This window comes from Micromys minutus (genome assembly GCF_963924665.1).
Source record: "Micromys minutus genome assembly, chromosome: 12".
Lineage (NCBI taxonomy): Eukaryota > Metazoa > Chordata > Mammalia > Rodentia > Muridae > Micromys > Micromys minutus.
In genome coordinates, this window is record NC_137981.1 from 5730051 (window position 1) to 5751534 (window position 21484).

General features: G+C 42.7%; 1 protein-coding gene across 1 annotated transcript; it reads left to right on the top strand.

The window, feature by feature from the left end:
• Positions 1-750: 750 nt before the first annotated feature.
• LOC308428404 (uncharacterized protein C3orf49) lies at positions 751-20910 on the top strand (the record flags this gene model as incomplete). Its single annotated transcript, XM_080926829.1, has 5 exons — positions 751-875; positions 3802-4124; positions 15644-15768; positions 20214-20327; positions 20716-20910. The coding sequence occupies 5 exons, from the start codon at positions 751-753 to the stop codon at positions 20908-20910; spliced, it is 882 nt and encodes a 293-aa protein (XP_080782955.1).
• Positions 20911-21484: the final 574 nt, after the last annotated feature.

A 21484-nucleotide genomic window follows, 5' to 3' on the forward strand; every position in this document is an offset into this window, starting at 1 on the left:
GTAAGACCTCCGACTAAACGCTATGCACATAAGGGAAGCGGAGTAATTAATATACCTGTCTTCAGCGTCCCTGAGGAGGCTTCAGAGGGCCAAAGAGGCCTGAGGCTAACCTATACCCTAGTGTCTGCTGCCACCCTGTGGTGACGTCCTCACTTAGGCAGGCGTTTTCTTTTACCCGTTAAATAAACTCAGAAATCACGTGCAAATGGTCCAGGTTCTGAACTTTTTTAGCTTCGAGCTTTAAAAGACTTCAACGGAAACTTAAGATGTATTGAAACGGCCCTTTCAGCAGCTACTGAGACAGCCAAAGAACAGCTGGCCTTTTCGATCGTGCGCCACGGGACAGCGTTCGCCTTCCTGGGGAGTGGGACAGAAAAGCTCAGACCCTAGTGCGCCGTCCTCGCTGTAGAACTCACACACAGATATCTAAATGTGATCATCAATTATGCTGTGACTTTTTATTCCAGATGTGCCGTCTCTGTGTAGTATTTCACACGGCAACAGGGAATTTCCCATGCTCCTGTCACATGCATCGCTGGAGGACTCTGAAATAAAAAACCGGCCTGTCCCACACATGAGCATAATACCATCTGGGAGAGAACGAGGGAGAAGGTTTTAAATGTTTCCTGTGTGATTTGCTTCAAAAAGTCAAAACTTAGATCGTGATCTCAATCACGGGATGATTTTGGTAAGAAGTTCTTTTCGTTCAAGAGCTAAAGAAACCCAAAGCTGTTAGCAGAGCCTGCAGTGATGGAGCGCGCTCAGTTTGGTCGACCAGAACTCCTAAAGTTTGCCTATCGGAAGATTGGCCAGTACCAAAGAATTCAGCAACCCAAAAGGAAAAGTGGCTCATTCAAAGGGAAGGGGATGGAGAGGTAGGTGACAAAGACTTATTTCCTTTCCCATTGGTACCTTGGGGGTGAGGAAGGTCATTAAACAAGTTCTATTGTGAAAAAGATCAAGTGTCTCCTTTTAAACATTATAATTTTAAAATAAAACTGTAGGTGTTCCACGCAGGAGGGAGTGCTACATCAGATCTGGATGTGGAGTGCTGTGGAAGTCATGTTTCGAAGTCTTACAGCCTCAATTTTCATAGGCAGAAGGCTTTAACTTTCCATCTGAGTCTGAGTTTTAATGTGTCATTAATGTTGGCCTTAAGAAGATACGTTGTTCAATGTCAGTATTTTAGCATTCTCACATGCCACACCAGTGAACACCCAATTTGAAAATGTATCGATGCTTTTCATTCCCTGCTAAAGCAACATTCCCAGCTGAAATGTGCCCTAATCCTATTTCACCACTGGACACTCTTCCATGAAACATCAAAGTAGCCCTAGACCTGGTATTTCTTGCCAAACGCAAAATTGTAAAGACAGTCATACTAATGGGAGAATTCCACATTTTAATGTTAAAATTCAGCTTGGCAATCTGGTTCCCAATGCATCTGGGCATCTTTGGTAGTAGATCCGTAAGCCACAGCCTGGAGAAATGCAAATGAGGTGTTTGTTTGAGATGTTAGAATGTCACAGATCAACCTTCTAAACATTACTATATCGAGTGAAATGGTGCAGAGCCGTTCACTTCCTCTAAGAAATCAGAGTTTAAGGAAGAAATGATGCAAGGTGAATAAACTGAGCCCTAACAAACAGAAACAAACTAAAGGGAAACTGTAAAAAGGTTCCTTTCTGTCACAGGTATCATAGGAATCCTTTGCCCAGGACCTGGAACAACTGAGGTTCTGTAATGTGTTCTATAAATCCGTGGTAGGTACGGGACAGAAGGCACACACGGGTGTTTGCTTCTTCTGAGACTGGTTCTCGGTAACAGCTCAGGGTGGCTTTGTGCTCAGTCCTCCCGTGTGAGTCTCCTGAATGCTGAGATTACAGATTTGTGCCACCACTGCCTACTTAAAACAAAGTTGATTTTTTTTAACCTGAGCAGCTACATGGAGGGCATTCAGGATCCATGAACATTCGGAAATGTATTTCTATCATGTGTCAGAGTGGCTGTCCACATATTATGGCAATATAAAGTATTAAAACATTGAAGTGACTGAGGGTCTCAGCGGGTCCACAGAGGGTTCATACTGACTGACAAGTTATTTTTGGGCAAATAAGGAAATCGAGCATCCTCTTCAGGCAACCTACGAGAAATGTATTGCAACAGCCATGAAAATCATTTGGACTCAATGTGAGTCCAGAAGGTTCTTATGCACACCTGTGGCCTCGCTCCTAAATGGGAGGAGTCTAGCCCAGGAGGATGCCTTCCTTTCACCTCTAAAATGTGTCTCTTCATTTGATCCTCGGGCTAACAACGTATCCTACATATTAAAGGCTTTATTAGGACCCAAACAGATAAGCTATTTCTTTTTGTTTCTTCTCAGATTTCTGGTAAGAGTACACCCATTTTCAAATGAAAAAACCTAAATCTTGTAAAAGAAATAAATAACATGCCCAAGATTGTACAGTCAGCAGATGTGGTTCTGAGTGAGGCTGATACCATCAGACACCGGTGACAACACGCCCAGGAGTACCTCTTCCCCAGGATGATTGTCCCTGAAGATGGTGGAGCAGTGTTTTGCTGGAAGATAACAACACTTTTCTATTAGTACCTGCGATGTATTAAGTAGTATAGGAAATACATCTTAATGGTCATTGATTTATTTTAATCCAAATTAGAAACATGTATAACACATATACATAATATGTATAAAGTGTAGCTGTGCTGGGATTTTACAAAGTAATCATATTGTGTTACAGCTGAGGTTTCATGCTTGGAAAATGAAGATTTATGTTCATACAAAATCTTATGCCATATTGCTTGTCATTTTGTTCATAGTAGCCCCCAAATGGATACAATTCAGACATGTCCTTCGATGAGTAATAAATACAGCATGGCATGCCCATATTGTGGTAAACCATTCACCAATGAGAAGAAAGGAAACAGTGGCTCCAGTGGGCTTATGTACACTTGTCTAGCATTCCAAGGCCAGGATTTTATCCCCAGCAACAAAACAAAACAAAACCAACAAACAAACTCTAGAATCTTGAAATGCTATACACTGAGTGTCTTAGTTAGGGTTTTATTACCATGACCAAGACAACTCTTATATAGACAACATTTAATTGGGGCTGGCTTACAGGTTCAGAGGTTCAGTCCAGTATCATCAAGGCAGGAACATGGCAGCATCCAGGCAGGCATGGTGCAGAAAGAGCTGAGAGTTCTAATCTTCATCTAAAAGCTGCTAGTGCAAGACTTCCTGGCATCTAGGGTGAGGATCTTAAGGCCACACCCACAGTGACACACCTACTTCAATAAGGCCACTGTTCCCAACAGTGCCATTCCCTGGGCCAAGCATATACAGACCATCACTCTGCACATATCTATGTAGATAATATTCTTGAAGGAATAACAGACAGCTGTAAAACATGTGAGAAGTTGTGTTCATGTGAGGTTGTGAGGTGTGCTGGTGTGTGCACATATTTGTGCTGGTACAAAAGGCAGAGGAAGACATCAAATGTGTTCCTTTCTGGCTCTCTGCCTTATTCCCCAACACAGGGTCCCTTATATCCTGGAACTTGCTGTTTTTCCACGAGGCTGGCTGCTCAGCCCTGATGACCCTCCCATGTCCCCACCCCACCAGCTGTCTCCTGTACGTTCCAGGGATCTAACTTAGGTCCCCATGCCTGCCCTGCAAGCGCTGTACTGTCTGAGCCATGTCTCTGGCCAGTTTATATACACATATATATGGGTATATATGGATATATATGCTTAATGCATTTTGTTTGTTTGTTTGTTTAGATGGCATAGAGCTGCATCTACCAACTTAGCCAAGCAAAATGTGTTGATCCCCTCAGAGGAATCATTGAACGGAAGTGACTTGGAGTTTCATGAAAGCCGAAGCAACCCAAAGAGAAACCTGGTGAAGAAGATGAAGCGCGCCTTTGGGAAAATGCTGTCTTGCAAAAGTGGAAGCCAGTCAGCCAATGCTGGCAGGGAGAGCTTGGCGGAGCAGAGGGAAGCCGCCCCCTCCGACGCACAGGGCCTGCTGCCTAGGCTTGTGAAGGAGCTTCCATCTCCCGGGTTATTTACCAGGCCGAGGATGAGGAAGCTCTCACAGAATGGTAACCAATAATAATTTAATATTAAGTAAAATGAGAATGGACTGAGGTTAGGATGCTGAATGTCCCCACAGACCCATGTGTTTTCTTGTCCCTTTGCGTGTTATTATTAGGAACTAATGAACCTTTAGGAGCGAGGGCTGATGGGATTTCTATAAATCACTGGAAGCGTGCTCTAGCTCGGCAATGTGGATCAACCCCGTAACCCCCATTAACCCTCCTTCTCAACTTCCCGGTCATAACGCGAGCTTTGCTCCACTACACACTGCCCACCACTGCTATCTGTCACACCTAACCGAGGCCCACAGGCACTGGACCTGTTGGATCATGAGCTGGAAAATCTAAAAGGAACTTTTCCCCTTTATAAGTGAATTCCCTCGGGTATTTTGTTAGAGTGACAAATGCTAACCTTCTCCTCTCTCTTGGCAACTCTGAGCAGCTCGTTTAAAATGCAAAATCTCTGGCTCCACCTAGATCTGCTGGGTAGGAATCTGTTCTACTGGGCTCGCACTCAGTTGGGTCATACATGTACACAATTTGATATATGTATACAGTTAGAGAAAAATAGACTATATTGTCTTTAAGAGTCCTCTCAGTCTGGTTAATAAGTTGTCAGCTCACTCTAAACTCCCGTTTGTTATTTGCTTGTTTTGTTGAGTCCGGTTTTCTGTGTAGCCCTGGCTGTCCCAGAACTCACTCTGTAAACCAGGCTGGTCTCGAACTCACAGAAATCCACCTGCCTCTACCTCCTGAGTCCTGGGATTAAAGGTGTGGGCCACCACCTCTCAACTTTTTTAAGATCAGTTTTAGTTTAAATGTATATGCATATATATTAGAAAATCAAGCTACAGAAGGATTCTTGATTTTTTTCCTAGAGGAAGTGAATCCCTCCTTCCAAACAGTTCATTTCAGCAGCAGAGGACAGACAGAGAATCGCAGGAGTGAAATTTATAAGTTTTAATGTACATGAGTGTTTTTTCTGCATGTATGCCTGTGCTCCACATGCTTGCTTCGTGCTCGGAAGAAGCCAGAAGAGTGCACCAGATCCCCTGGCAGAGCCCTCACGTGTGTGCTGGGAATTGAATCCATGTCCACTGAAAGGCACTTGCTCTCTTTACCACCAATGGGTGGCTTTCTACCCCCGATAGCGTCTTTCATGGCCATCCCTCTGCTGCTGAAACTCCTACTCCATTTTCCACAAGCTCCTCTCCTATTTGTGTGTGTGTGTGTGTGTGTGTGTGTGTGTGTGTGTGTGTGTGTGTGTGTGATAGAGAGGGGGACAGATAAGTAGAGGGAGAGAGAGAGGCCCACTGAGTTTAACTAGGTCTGTATGAGCAGGGTGTAGGTAGAGGTTTACTTAGTGTCTATTCCTTTGAAGAAAATGACTCTCCCTCAACCAGCATCCACTAACTACCATAAACCTCTGGACCTCTGGAGGCTGGGGTGTTGTGAGCCTCTCCCCAATCTGCAATGTAATGTTGGTGGGCTCAATCTTGAGCAAACAAGTACACACTTTCAAATATTCTAATATACTGTGAAAGGCAAACATCTAACCTTTGCTTTAGGCCTTTTGCAATGTAGTAAAGCTGCTGTTTGGGGTTCTATGAGTTAATACATTAATGTTTTCATTGTCTTCTATAATTGTTTTTGGTTTTGTTTTGGCTTTTGAGACAGGTTTTCTCTCTGTAACAAGGTCTAGTTGTTTGTTTTGGAACTCATTTTGTAGACCAGGCTGGCCTTGAACTCTCAGAGATCTGCTTGCCTCTTTCTCCCTAAGTACTGAGATTAAAAGTGTGTGCTCCCCCGTGCCTAGTTGTAATTTCTTTCTTCCAAAGCAATTTTATAGTTTATAGAAATATTGAGCAGAAAAACACAATTTTTGAATCTCCTTCCCCCTCTAAATTCCCCTTACTAACAACTGGCCTTGCGTGTGTAATACATTTCCTCTATTGGTATGCTAAGGCTGATTCCTTTTGTTATTTCGGTCCTTTTTTTTTTTTTTTTTTTTTTTTTTTTTTTTTTTTTAAGACAAGGTCTTAATAGCCTGGAATTCAATAAGTAGACCAGGCTGGCCTTGAACTCAGATCTTGAACAAAGATCTGGCTTACTGATGCCGTTTAAATCAACACAGCTTACATTGGGATTCATTCTTTTTGTGTTTGTTTGTTTTTGAGACAGGGTCTAGCTGTGTGGCAGTGAATGTCCTAGAACTTCCAAAGACCTGCCTGCTTCTGCCTTCAAAGTGCTAAAACTAAAGGCACATACCATGTCACTCAGTAGGACCCATTCTTTATCCTGGACAGTTCTGTGCATTTGGCGAGTTTATAGTTATTCTGTTGCTGTCCCTGAATACCAATGTCATTTCTGTAGCTTTTTAAACGTGCTTTTCAGCACAATATCAGGAAACACTGGTATACACACACCACAGGGTCAGATTTACTCCCCTGCACCCAAAAGAAAAAAACCTGATTTCTTTCAGCAGCCTCTCTTTCCAGCAGTCTTCTCATTAAAATACCACTAATGCAGATATCCAACATCTAGCAATTATCTGATGTAAATTAACCTGCATATTTCTCTGGCAAATAAAGAAACAGGATAGCTGGCTGGAGAGATGGCTCAGTGGTTAAGAGCACTGACTGCTCTTCCAGAGGTCCTGAGTTCAATTCCCAGCAACCACATGGTGGCCACAACCATCAGTAATGAGATCTGATGCCCTCTTCTGGTGTGTCTGAAGACGTTGGATTGGAAACATGATGATTTGCTTCCAATCCAACACAAAGGAGGTAGAGGCAGGAAGATCAAGAGCTTACCAGGAAAGTCTGCACTGGGCTACATAAGAACTTGTGTCATTAAATAAATAAATAAATAAAGAGCAAAGAAATATTCTTTTACCCTGCTGGGAGATTCCATCAGGACACAGAACCATACCTTTAAGCAAGTGATCTACCACTGAGCTGCATCTCCAGTGATTCATCTACTAATCCATGCACTGTTTTTATCTTGGTTGGAATGCTCAATCTTTCAAGTAAGATCTCTCCAGAATAGTCAGCGGATAATCTTTGCCAGGCCAAAATTATCAGCCCTTCAGATTTTGTCATTAAAAAGGTCTGTCAGATATGATCCTGGACCAGAAGCCTGAAGACTGATGGTCCAACGTTTTGAGAGATGAGGGACTGTCCGAGTGATCAGCAGTCTCTATACATTGGCTAGTTTGGGAAGCTCTGTGTTGTATTTCTCATTGTCAGGTAATATTAGTCATTCTGAGATTTCCGATGTTGTTGAAGACTGGTTGCCTCATAGGGAAACCAGCTGCTTGGCGTTAAGAAAGATAATATAGATCTAAAAAGGTGATTTTCAAATGACACACAATCTAAAACCATGATATAAGTCAGGTGTAGAATTATAGTCTTTCAAGATAGATAAATAGGTGCTTTATTTAGTAGACAAGATTGATAGGCTAGATATTAAGGCTATCTTAAACTTTATAAATTGTAACATGGTAATTGTTATATTCATTTTATAGTTGAAGGGAAAAAAGGCTTTTTAACAGAACAAGAAGGAGGAAATGAAGATTGTCCTGAAGCTGTTTGTATTTTAATGCTAATTCCACTTCCCCAAGAAGGTCTGCCTAGTCCTATACACTTGAGGCCACTTCATCTGAATCTTCCATTTTAATTAGTAAAATAAAGGAAAGCCAGTGACTGGGCGGGGTAAGGGAGGTGGAGAGAGATGGTCCAGGGAAAGGTGAGAGGACAAGGATGGAGGTCAAAACAAGGAGGTCCACAAAGACCAGCTGGACCCAGGTGGGACTGACTGGTGTTAAACAGCTGTGAACATTAGGGATTTTATGGGTCTAATGTCTCATATAGAAGGGCAGTTTGTATCTTTGTCTATTTGATGTAATCTTGTTATTTAGAGGGTTTGTAGATTGAGAATTGAATACATAAACCCGTATGAAAAGCTAAAAAAGAAAAAGTTCTCCAGAAAGTAAGGATGTAGCCCAAACATTACCACCCTGTGTTTTCTGCAGCAGAAAGAAAACTGCTTTCTCTGTCGAACTCCACAACACTAAACTCTACTTAAACAAGCAAGAAACAACATCAAAAACCTGCTATGCCTGATAAGTGCTTCTCACAGAATTAGGCACCAAATAGGCAATAGAACGGTTACAGTTCCTGCTCTCATGTGGTTATAGCATGGAAGGACTTTTAAACAACATGCAGATAATTTTTCTATGCAAAAACATTAGCCTATCATGCCATGAAAACACAGGATGAGTCTCTGGGATTTTTGAGGAATTCAAAGATGTTATTGTGAAGAAAGGAACTAACTTGCGACCTGAAAGGTAGATAAGAGGTAGATAAGGACAGGGTGGAGAGAGAGAGCAAAATGCCCAGGACAAAAGGTGAATTTTCCAATCGAAAGAGGGGACTGGACCAGGCTTAAGATATGGAAGAAATGCAGGGAAGTTGGAACAGGTAAACAGGAGGTGGGGCTGTTTGAATTCGTGGTAAGCATGTGGTAGACACTGAGAACTTTATATTACCGTTTAAGAGTGATAAGAAACTATCATATATTTTCCAGGTGGGCTTTATGAAATCTACTTGCATTTTTAAAGACGGCAGTGGCCAGTGTGGAAATTAGGATTAGAGTAAGAGTGAATACAGGGAGAAAACTAAACAAGTGTGAAATTAATCATGGTAAGGTAGACATTAGTTTACATTTTTCAGGGCATCGGTGATAAGATAAAAAGTAATAGTCAGAGGTAGAAGTGACAACGTTTTAGGTGGAGATGGTGCTGTGAAATGTAATGCAGTGGAGGCATACCTGGCAGGCCCATCAAGGACAAAGGTCTGGTATGAAAGAGTTTATTGGGGGAAGGGAGAGGAGTGAGGACCTGGGAAAGGGTAGAGGCAGACATATAGACAGGTAGGCAAATGGGAGCAGAGCCATGAGGGCAGAGAAGGGGAAGCATAGAGAGGGACACACACACACAGACACACACACACACACACACACACACACACACACACTCAACACATACACACACACTCACACATACACACACATACACACACACTCACACAACACATACTCACACTTACACACACTCACACACACACACACATACGCACACTCGCACATAAACACACACTCACACACACACATATACACACACACTCACACAGTCACTCACTCACACACACTCACACACTGGGGCGGGGGTAGCTGGGGCGACGGGCACTCCTTTAATACACACGATATAAGCCATTGCTAGGTCCATGGGAGGAGCCTAGTGGAATTGTCTGTAAACTAACATTCCTCCCTTTTGGTTTAACTAGAAATGAGGAACTTGTAAGCAGTGATGGTGGGGCAGGAGAGTGGACATTGTGTTCTTTAGACTACGTCCTGCTGACTTTGGTGGGGGTCATCACCTTTGGGGACCCTAAGAAAATTAAGATGCTGGACAAAGAATAGCTGACTGTTTCACTGCTGTCCAGGATCTGTGAGAATATCTGAAACTGGCGAAGTGCAGGTCCAGTGGAAGCATCTGTAAGGCTAGACCAGAACACCTGGGGGGAGCCACTCTGGAGCTGTCCTGAATACAGATCTCGAGAAAACACCTGGGCTTCATGGGATAGTGAAAAAAATTGTATGTGTGTGTGTGTGTGTGTGTGTGTGTGTGTGTGTGTGTGTATACACACATGAGCAGAAGATAAAGTTAAGTAGGTGAAGGAGGAAATTTTTTTCTTAAGTGTATATTTGAAACCCACACTCTTGGTAGTTGTGGGAAAGGAATTCCCAAAACCAGGGAAAGTGGGGAGAAATCCTCCCTCTGCAATAGGCAATAGGTGTGAAACTGGGACTGTTGATTGACATGGATACTTATCTGGAGACCATTTGATCTATAAGCAGTGGATCCAACTTGAGTCTCTGAAGCATCCAAGAATGATTTTAAGTTTAGAAAAAGAGAAATATTTTAGACATGTCAGTATTACCATTGCTTGTAATCTGTACTGAAATCTACATTTTAGAAAGAAGCAATAGCCTCACATCTTTGTGTCTCAGCAGAAGCGGTGAAACAGTGTTTTGTTAAAAGCATGAAAACTCCTTAAGGAAGACAAAAGCCTTCCCTGGAGCACAAGGGGCCAAAGTTCCCTTGATCTAGATTTTCAATGTGACCAGAGACCATGAAAGTGGGGCTTCTTTCTGTGCAGAAGTTTATACTTAATGATGACTAAGGGAAATTAAAAATCTTGAGCTTGTGGTTGTGATAATAGATCATATGGTGGAAGACTTTACCAGAGGTAGACTAATAATTTATCAAAACTGCATTGATCAATGTTAGAACTCATAAGTTTTAAAGTCTTAGTACAACAGTAGCATAGCAGAGGGAAGGAACCTGAAGAATTTTTCAACCTCTTTTGTAGCAGTGAATTAACTAATCTGCTCTGGCTCCTGGTGGGTCACTCACTCACTGCACCTCCCATGAGAAATGCTGGATTTGTGAATAAAAGACACACATATACCAGCTAATTTTGTTATGCTTTGACTAGCTCAATGGTCGGGCATTTCTAAACCTCCCCACAGCCTGCACATTTTCCCCTCAGGCATTCCTGATTTAACACTTCTTACAACTATATTTTATCTTGTTGCCCTGGCTCCTTCTGGGCAGCCCTTCTCCCTGCTGATTTCCTTCTTGTACCTACTTTGGCCATTACCCTCTCCCGTTTCTCTCTGGCGTGGTCCACCTCACTCCCTTCAGGTGGAGATGCTTTATTTCTTCCCTGTGTTTCTTCTCCTTGGAAACTAGAAGTCCCGCCTTTCTCTCTGCCCAGCTATTGGCTCTTTATTGAGCAATCAAAAACTAATCAGAGACAGGGACCTTCAACATTTGGACATACAGATTCCCAATTTGGGGGCTGAATCAAGACGAAGCATTAGAACCAATTCCCAACTTCGTTTATATGTCTTAAATCCCTTTATCATCAATTAACCTTTTACTTTTATTTCTAACCTTAAAACACCTTCATAGACCCTTAAATACTTTCTTAGGTCCTTATGGGTTAAGTGTTTGTGTCCTCAGACCCAACATAAACTTTACAATTTTTTTCCTATCTAATTATTTGCCATGAGTGAGACACGGGTGGTTGATCAGTAGACGAAGTCTCTGTAAAGTAAAAGGCCACATCTGAAACCTGTTTATCTTTTAACATAAAGCCTGGGAGCAAGGAAAAGAGACCTAGAGCAAGGAAAACCTGTTTGCCTTTTAATATAAGAGACCTAGTAGTTTAAATTAGCTAATAAATTGACTAATGAACTAACATGGTTGTGGATTACCTTGGAGTAAGGAGGTAGTTGCTTGTTCTCTAGCGGTCAAGTTATAGTTAGCTTAGCCATCAATATGATCATAGACCTGAATAAGATAAATTATAATCTAAAGGGCCTGTGTATCAATTAAAATGACAGAGACTAGTTCATAGTCCACTGCCTAGATAGTTGTCCCAGGGCCCTGTGCTTCCCATGGCATCATGGGCAGAGGCAGTCTTTGGCCATCAGGCCCAGAAGATGAGAGAATTTTTCTTTGAAACAGAAACATGGGGGAGATCAACTTCACCTTGTCTTAAGCAACATGTGGCAATCAATTCTCTGGAGTCCTGTTTGTCTACAGTTGAGGCTAGGTCCTAGCAGCAGGCAAGGCATTGGGGACATTCTTGCCCGGTGATTAACTTGCCACAGTCCAGGAGGAAAAGCCGTTTGTTATTGTGCCCACATCTTCCTGGAGACCTGGGGTGGGGTGGGGGTGTCATTGCTAGGATTTGGGTGTCTCTGTCATAAGAAGTTTAAACACATTAAATGCCATAGTCAGTAGATCCTCTGACAGGTTTGAGGCTTAGTACCTACCAAGCGTACCTGAGTTGAACAGTCTGTTTTTCTTTATCTGCTCTAAAGTGGACCTTGCAAGCATCAAACAAGAGGCTAAATAAAGCTTAATATTGTAATTAACTGCATCAGTTCTTAGCATGACTTCAAATATATTCTGACACATTAAAGTAGCTTTCATGAGACTAGGACTTTAGGTTTTATCCTTGTTAGGTTTAGAGCCTTAAAAAAAAAATCACAGTTTTGAATTGAAGTTCTTTAAGTATTCAAATCAAACTCTTAATTCATAAACATGGTTGATAAAGAGTCTGGGAACTTTTCTCAGCTTTACATGGTGTATCATTATAGAACACAAAAAGTATCTTTGGAGACATGTTTCTTTGGTCAACTCATTTCATCTGTTGATCCCTTTAGTTGAGATGGTTATAAAGCCACATATCTTTCCAAAACAGAGATGGCTTCAGTCCTGTGGTTGCCCTTAATCAAGATGGTGATCATGCTGTGGTTCTACCTTCTTTATCCCATGCTTAAGATGGCAAAGAACCATGTGTTGCTTATATCCCATATTGGAATCAAATTCACGGACAAATGGTCTGTATATACCTCAGAAGTAGTTAGATTAATGGCTTGGCTCAGAGCAGCCATTGGCCCTAGCAGGTATATGTACACTGCAGTCCCTGGCCCCAACAGGCTTAGACCTGTTGCACACATAAAGGAAAGATACTTACAGAACATGGGGAGGGAGCCAGGCAGATAGAAACATGGCTTAGACCAAGGAAAAATGGAAGAAAAAGGTGTTCTTGTTTTTTGGGGGGCTTTGTTTTGTTTTGGTGTGTGTGTGTGTGTGTGTGTGTGTGTGTGTGTGTGTGTGTGTGCTCGCACGCGCGCGCATGTGCTATTGTTTAGGCAGTGTACTGAGGCAAGATTCAATAAATTTTGGAACTAGGAGACAGTTTAGATAGATGAGGATGAGTCTCAACCCTGGGTACCCAGAATCCCAAGGAAATCAAGGGGACCGAAAGGAGAAGGCACAAGCTGTACTGCTAAATCAATTCATTGTTACTCAGACAGGGGCTAGGGCTAGGAACACGAGCACACAGGGGTAACCTGGTACCAAGATTGTAAGATAAGCCAAGAGAGTGGGGAAAACAGTACTGGAAAAATGAAGCCTTATCCAGGGCAATGGTTAGACTCACAGAAGCATGTAAATCTGCCAAGGACCAGCCTCTGCTTGGTCCCGGTTTTGAGAGAAGGGGCGTCTGGCAGCAGTGGAAACAAACAACTCAGTGTCAAATTGTGGGTTCAAGCTGGCGGCCGAGGTTCTGTTGAGATGGCTTTCCAGACTCTCGCACTGTGCTCTGCTCTGCTCTAGAAAGCGTTTTCCTTGCTATTCTAAAAACTCCATGGTGAGAGAACTAGCTTTCTGCTAACAGCTCTCTCTGCTAGTAAAATTTCTAAAAACTCCATAGATAGCTCATGGGGGTTCTGACCAAAGTCAGAAAAGCTGCTATAAAAAAGTTTTTGGGTCTTCTGACCAAGTCAAAAGTCAAAAATCCTGTTAGGAAAATTCGAAAGTAATTTTTTGTTTGTTTGTTTTCTTGATTAAAATCAGAAAGCTGGAAAAAGTTCTAATAGAGCTATGTTCACTTTTCAGATAGTCTTTTCTAGATAGCTGCTAGAAAAGATTATAAAGGAGCTCTGTAAGTAAATCTTGGTCAGAAAGCTTGTTAGAAAAAATTCTAAAAGAGCTGTGGTGCTCTCCATGGGTTTCTGACTAAAATCAGAAACCTTGTTAGAAAAACATTCTTGAAGAACTGTGTTTGCTCTCCAAATCCCAGACAGCTCAGCTCTCGGGAGAAAAAACTCTAAACAACTGTTTCCCCTGTCTGCTAGCTCATCTCACACAGACCAAAAGCCCAGGCTTTAGTTTATATATCAATTCAGTTATTCCAGCCTCCCTCCTGACCACCCCACACCACAAATCTGCATTCCTTGACTCTTAGGAAAAGGACAAGTACAATGAATTTTGTTGTTGTTTTAACTTTGCAAAAGACTTCAGAGATCTGCCTGCCTTTCTAAAATTAGCTGGGTGGGACCTTGTCCTGAGATTATTATTCCCACCTCACCGGGAGCTAAATTTCTTCTGTCCCAGGCTGACTTTGAACTCAGGAATCTGCCTGCAGTTGTATCTGCCTGTCTTTGTATCTTTCTGACAAGCTCCTATAGTGCAGCGGCCTCTGTTCCTTCAGATCTGTGGAGCTCCTTATACAGTTCATAACACTGCCTTCTACTGTCACATAGTTGAGAAATTCTATCTTTTCAATCTCATTTTTTCAGAGTTCTTTTCCATAGCCTTAAGGACTGTCCTGAAGGTCGCAGCATTTACCATTTTGCTGAGACATTATCCACACCTTTGCCTCCCTGACTCATGCTTTCTGATTATCATGGAGTCATTGACGTTAACAGGGAGGACTTTCCTCAAATGAACATACGAATCCGTACATTATTACACAAACAAACCTTATGCCCACAGCAGGCATCAACCCTTATAGAGGTCCTGTCTCGGAAGCAGAAGCATGTCATTCTGTCCCTATGGTATCACTTTATTATCTTGCTTTATTAAATTTTTTAGTATTTGTATTTTTTACTTAATGCAGCTGCAGAGACGTTGATGCTTTTTCTGTTCTCTCTGGGCTGCTGCACTTATGTATATGTATCCATCATAGCTCCCACCCCACACTTAATTAAATTAGATCTTTAGAAATGTAGTGTGCGTGTACGTGTGTGTGTGTGTGTGTGTGCGTGTGTGTGTGCGCACACTCGAGAGTTTGGAGGTCAGAGGACAATTTATGAAAGTTGGTTCTCTCTGACAAGTGGGGCCTAGGGATTGAACTCAGGCTTGGAGGCAAGTGACTTTACCCACTGAGCTGTCTCACTAGCCATCTCACTAGCCCTATGGTAGCATTTTAATTTGTCTTTCTAATGTCTACAGAGTTGAGATTTAATTTATACACTACTTAAGAATCCTCCTACTTGGAGGTGGAGAGCTGGCTCAGTGGTTGAGAGCACTTGCTGCCTGGCTAAGGACCCAGGAACAATTTTTAGTGCCACATGAGGGCCCACAACAGTCTGTAACTCCAGTTCCAGTGAATCTGATGCCATCTTTAGGCCTCAGCAAGCACTATACACTTTGTGCACTCATACATAAAATGAATATCTTTAACAATGTTTAAGAAAGGCCCCTAGATATGGGCCGTCCATACTTATGGTGAGTCTTGGCAGTGTTTCTGAGGAACAGATGTAAAGTCTGCTTCATGACGCTGACTTACCGTCATATTCAAAGGCCCCTTTTTCCTAACCCCTCAAGGCTGAAGTGAGAACCAGACAGGACAGAGTTGCATGTCTAAGGAGGTAATCACTATGCCAAGACTGTGGCCTCTACAGGAGACAACTATGTGCAGAAGAAATCCTAATACCAGAAAAGCAATTCGATTCTTATTTTTAATCCCAAGGAAGAAGCGTTTCCAAAGCAGTATAGCTGCAAATAACACCAGCTGTGCAGAATTATTTTGCTTAGGAAGACTATGTTTGCAATTGTGATCTTGACTTAGCCTTTCCTCCCCTTCTTCCTCTTTAAGCAACTATACAGCTTGATGTTGTAGAAGCAGAGACAGAAGAGGTAACTGGAGGAAATGGGCTTCTCCGAGCCAAGAGAACCACCAAGCGATTATCTGTGACATCACTTCCTTCAGGGTTGCAGAAGGTAACCTTGTTTTGAAAGATCTACATAGATTGGTTTCTCTGGGTCTTAGGGTTTCCATTGCCGTGAAGAGATACCATGACCAAAGCAACTTAGTAAAGTGCAACACTTAATTGGGGCTGGCTTGCAATTTTAGAAGTTTAGTTCATTATCATGGCAGGAGGCATGGTAGCATCCAGGCAGACATGGTACTGGAGAAGGAACTGAGAATTCTACATCTTGATCCAAAGGCAGCCAGGATCTCCTCTGCATTGGGTAGATCCTGAACATCAGACCTCAACGCTATCCCCACAGTGACATACTTCCTAACAAGGCCACACCTAAGAATGTCACTCCCTGTGGACCAAACATTCAAACACAGGAGTCTCTTGGGGCCAAACCTATTTAAACTACCTTACTGTGTCTTGCCAAAACCATGTCCTAACTTTGCCCACCCATAATAATCCCATGCACCTGTTGCTTGTGTTTCTACCAAGAACTTAAGGTACAGTACAATGAAGGTATTTTCCAGACAGATCGATCTTTCTACTTCTGAACTCAAATTATTCAGCTCTTTCAGTCTGGCCTACACTAGTTTGAAGTTGAGATCACACACTAGGAATGTGGCTGAGCATGATGCTGTTGTCCAACTGCCCGACGGCAGCTTCTACAAAGGCATCAAGGTTTATCTCATAAAGAAGCTATTAGTCACATATGTCATTTGACAGAGAAATGTAGGCAGAGTAAGTAGAAAACTGAATTTACTGTTATTTCATTTTAATTAAAATCACAAGTGAATTGATTCAAATGTCTACACATACAACATGAAACATTATCAGCTCTAGATGACTCAGGCATGTCCAACGTGCAGACCACAAGCTGAATGCAGTGTAGGACATAAATTCAAGTTTGTAAACTTAAAGCAATGAGTGTGTGTGTGTGTGTGTGTGTGTGTGTGTGTGTGTGTGTGAAATTTTCCTTTATGTATGTGGAAATGCACCAATATTTTGCTGTGCGTTAACATGTGTGCATGTAGAAGCCAGAGGACAACTTCTGCTGACCTCTCCAGGAACTCGGTTTGTTCTGAGACTTGGTCTGAACTCAGGGATTAGGCAAGGCTGCCTGGCCACCAAGCCTTGGGCTCCTGCTCTTGTCTCTTTCCTCAGTGGTGTGATTATTAAAGTGTACCAGGCTTGGATTTTCTTAATCCAGTCCTGGGCTGTCGGGATTGGATTGAGGGCCTCATAATGTAACAGCAAGCAATTTACTTACTGAACTCCTTCCTAGGTCCAGGCTGCACTTACTGACTTGTAGCTTAGTTGCTTGGCTTTCAAATATAACCTCTGTAGATGATAATTGGATGAGGAGCTCCAGTGATGGCTTAGTGGTGGGGAGCACTGGGCTACTCATCTGGAAGACCTGGGTTCAATCCCTAGCACCCACATGGTAGTACATAAGTGTCTGTGGCCCCAGTTCCAGGGGATCTGATACCTTCACACAGACACGTGTATACCACCAATACACATAACATAAAAACGGAAATTTAAAAAATTGGATGAGCCTGAGTCTAAGCCAAAAATATCTTTATTTTGTTTTTCGGGGTAGGGTTCTCTGAGTTCCTGGCTGGCCTTGGACTTATTATGTAGACCAGGCTGGCCACACTCAATTCTCTGCCTGCCTGTGCCACCACACCCAGACTATTTTGTTTTTGTTACATGTTTATCTCTGTGTGAGGGGGGTATGCACCTCCTTAGCTGTCTGTCTCTTTTCACTGTGTGGGCCTTGGGGGCTCTAAGGTAGGCCCTCAGGCTTTGGGGAACCTGTCCCCACATATCTGGCTGACCCCCTTATCTCTTGTGTGTATGAGACCAAAGAGCTCAGATTAAGGCTTACTTTTTTTTTTTTTAATGTCATTTCTTTCTTTCTTTTAATGTCATTTATTTCTAGACAGGGTTTTGCTATATAGTCCTGGCTGGTCCTGAACTCATTATGTAGATCAGGCTGGTCTCAAACTTGCAGTTAAAGTGTATGCCACCACACCCAGCTTGCTTTTGTAAGTATGTGTGAGGGTGGGTGGCAGGATCTCATTTTGTTGCCCTGGCTGGTTTCAGTTTCTCAGAATCCATCAATCTCCCTATCTAGGCTTCCCGAGCACCATAGACTGTGGCATCACTTTTCCTTATTCCTTAGACTATTTTGAAAACAGAACCCTGAACTACTATTATAATAACCACTTATTTGACTCTGGCACTCAATGCCGGGTGTTCTAGTTACTTAAGAAATTCAACTCAGAAAATGGCTGCGGTTTGCTAAGGCAGGCAGTCATATTGCTTCAGTTTAGGGATGACTCTGGGCCTTTATTATTGGTGAAATGAATGGGAGTCGTGTTTCCAATAAAGGCTGAGGGCTCCTGTTCCTGGTTTCTCCCATTTTCTCTTTCAACAAGGTTTTGGGAATTTATTTCATGCCTCATACATAACAAGCACCTAACAACACTGCTGATGAGCCAAACTCCTCCCCATCCCCAACTCTATTGTTAAATGCTGTGTATTAAGTGTACAATGTGATCGCCACCTGTGACAGTATTAATTTAAATTAGATGAAATTAAATATGTAGTTTCTCAGATGGGTGATGGTGTCACAAACCTTTAATCTCATTACTCAGGTTGCAGAGGCTGGCAGATCTCTGAGTTGGGAAGCCACTCTGGTCTATAGAATGAGTTCTAGGAGAGCAAGGGCTTCACAGAAAAGCCCTATCAAAAACCCCAAAAGTTCTAGTTTCTCAGTTACAGTAGCCATTGAAATGCTCCCAAACCACATGTAGCTAGTCTCTCTATTTATTTATTTATTACATAAGTACACTGTATCTGTCTTCAGACACACCAGAAGATGGCATCAGATCTCATTACAGATGGCTGTGAGCCACCATGTGGTCGCTGGGATTTGAACTCAGGACCTCTGGAAGAGTAGTCAGTGCTCTTAACCACTGAGCCATCTCTCCAGCCCACTAGTGTCTTTTTGCACTGTATATCACAGATAAACATTTCTACCCTTGTAGAGGTGCAGAAGGTTCTATCAAGCACTTTTGGCTGTCACTGAACTAGCTGTAATTGTTGTGTACAATAGTAGTTTTGAATTTTGCTTCTGGGTTATCAGGTGCCTCTATGTTCTAGGCTATTCCTGGGTTTGGGGATTATAAGAAAGTCTTTTCACTGTATAAATAGCAGTGACCAGAAGATGAAAAAAAAATGGCTATAATTAAGGATTTCTGTGTACCAAAAGGCAGGTTAGCAACTGGCTAGAGTTTTAGCCAGCCCTCACAATGTTCCCAATTATGTATTAATTACTTGCTCAGATCTTAAAAGTAGAGCATTTCAAATAGAAATGTTTCTTTTGAAACTTCTTTGGAAAATGGGAAGCTTTAGAAACAGAAAACTTGTAGGGTGGTAGAGAGATGCTCTCTGCAGGCGGCCTATTCTATCTGGGCCACTCATCCTGGTTTTAAAAACCTGACTCAGCACCCAACTTCACAATCATTACACTGGGAAAACAGAGGAACACTTAGTAACCACCAATTACTTCATGATTTGGCGTTCAGGAGATAAGGATGTGTGTGCGTGTGTGTTTGCGTTTGGGGCCAGACTTGGGTACATGAGTTCCAGGCTTGCTTGGGTCTATATAGCAAGCTCTGGAGTCAAAAAACCCCAAAGACTCAAACGGAATAAGGATGCGTGTGCGTGTGTGTTTGTGTTTGGGGCCAGACTTGGGTACATGAGTTCCAGCCTTGCTTGGGTCTATATAGCAAGATCTGGAGTCAAAACAAAACCCAAAAGAATCAAACAGGATCCTTAGATGGATCAGGGAAAGTTCAGTGTGGGCCAACTAGCAGGCACGCAGATGGCTCTGAGCCTAAACATGACCCCAGAACCACTTTCTGCACAGCTGATCATCACAGGGGGGATGGAGAGGGGAGCCAGCAGGTCTCAGCACCCAGGAATGAGTTCCCACCATGACGCTATTAGGACAGGTACTTGTAAGCCAGGGACAAGGGAAAAATGTCAAGCATGGCCAAGAAGAATCTAGGCAAGGCTTTATGTCTGGACTGCCATGGAGTCACAGGAGCAACCGAAGAATTGGATACAGCATGAGCTTGCTGTGGCAATAGCCCATACCAGCCCAGTCCACACTGTGCTCAGCAGCCTGAGCAAATGCTTATCTCTTCCAATGACTTGCTTTTACCCTGACACTGTCCTTTTGGAGCCAATGAATCTCATTTTTCTGCACCCCATAGAACTCTTTTAAAGAGAGCTGTGGGCACAAAGGAAATACAAGGGGTGCAGAAAATATGAATACGAATTTCAACTGTTAACTGGCAAACAGTGACTTAGTGAGAGAATGTCTGAGGGGCTCCGGGTTGCTAGTGCAGAACTAGAGCTATCTTAATGGCATGTTTTGCATTTTGACAATAGGCACCATATTCATCAAAAAAGAGACCACACTTTCCATCACTTAGAAAGAAGAAGCAGAGCATGGAAGCTATCCTCCGGAAATCAGAGCTGACTGTAGGCAAGCTGCAAATGCAGGTACTGGGAAAGACTTGCCTTTTCCTCCTCAGAAGCACCAGAGACCAGGCTTAACTGAATATCTTGCCTTCAAGACGTCAGAGTGGGGCCTAATTAACAATTACCATTAGGAAATACTGTCAGTGGGGGGCTTCTAAGAGTGGGTAGGGGATGGCTAAGGAGACCTAGGATGACACTGAGCACGTAATAAATATTAAATGAATTCCATTAAAATGAGGCACACACAGGCTTGAGGAGAAATGAGGTCGTCTTAATCCCTGTGTGGTAAATCTGTTTTCAAGCTCTGTTTGCTATGAGCTGAATTAGAATACTCCTTTGGCACTCTCAGGAAAAAACAAGCAGGTCTTTGCTTTTAGCAGTTTCATTTCTTTGTATCTGTCTATCATAGGTGGATGACCTCATAGAAACAGTGACTGACAAATCCATGCAGCTTTTGGAACAAAGACACGCTGAGCTTAAGCAGTGTGAGTTTCTAGGGGCTGAGATCCTTCAGTCTTCGAAGCAGTTCCAAAGGCTTTCCAAGAGAACCACAAGGAAGTATAAGCTGCGGAGCGCATGTTTTCCATGCACCTGCTGCTGCTGAGTTCCTAGTAACAGCCCAGCCACAAAGAGGAAAGACCCTGTGTCAAGTGGTGGACTAGCAGCAGTCGACACTGTCATCTGACCTAAGCACATGCTACAGCAGGTGCAGTCCCTCACACAAAGCATGTAAACCCATGTATCGTGCATGCATGCACCCAAAATAAGTATTTTTAAGATTCCTCAAGAACAAAACAGTAGACAAGCATTTACCAACCACATTTCTTAAGTACTAACAGAGATGAAGAAAAGCAATGTAGGTGGACTGATCTCATACAACAATAATACTTTTTTAAAAAGAGTTTTATTTATGTATGAGGACACTGTAGCTATTCTTCAGACTCACCAGAAGAGGGCATTGGATCCCATTACAGATGATTGTGAGCCACCATGTGGTTGCTGGGAATTGAACTCAGGACCTCTGGAAGAGCAGTCAGTGCTCTTAACCAGAGTCATCTCTCCAGCCCCACAACAGCCATTCTTACCAAAGTGGAAACTTCCCCTACAATAAACACAGCGTAAGTACCGATCATAGCCCCTCTAAAGTCTACTCACGGACTGTTTCCTAAAGTGCTACT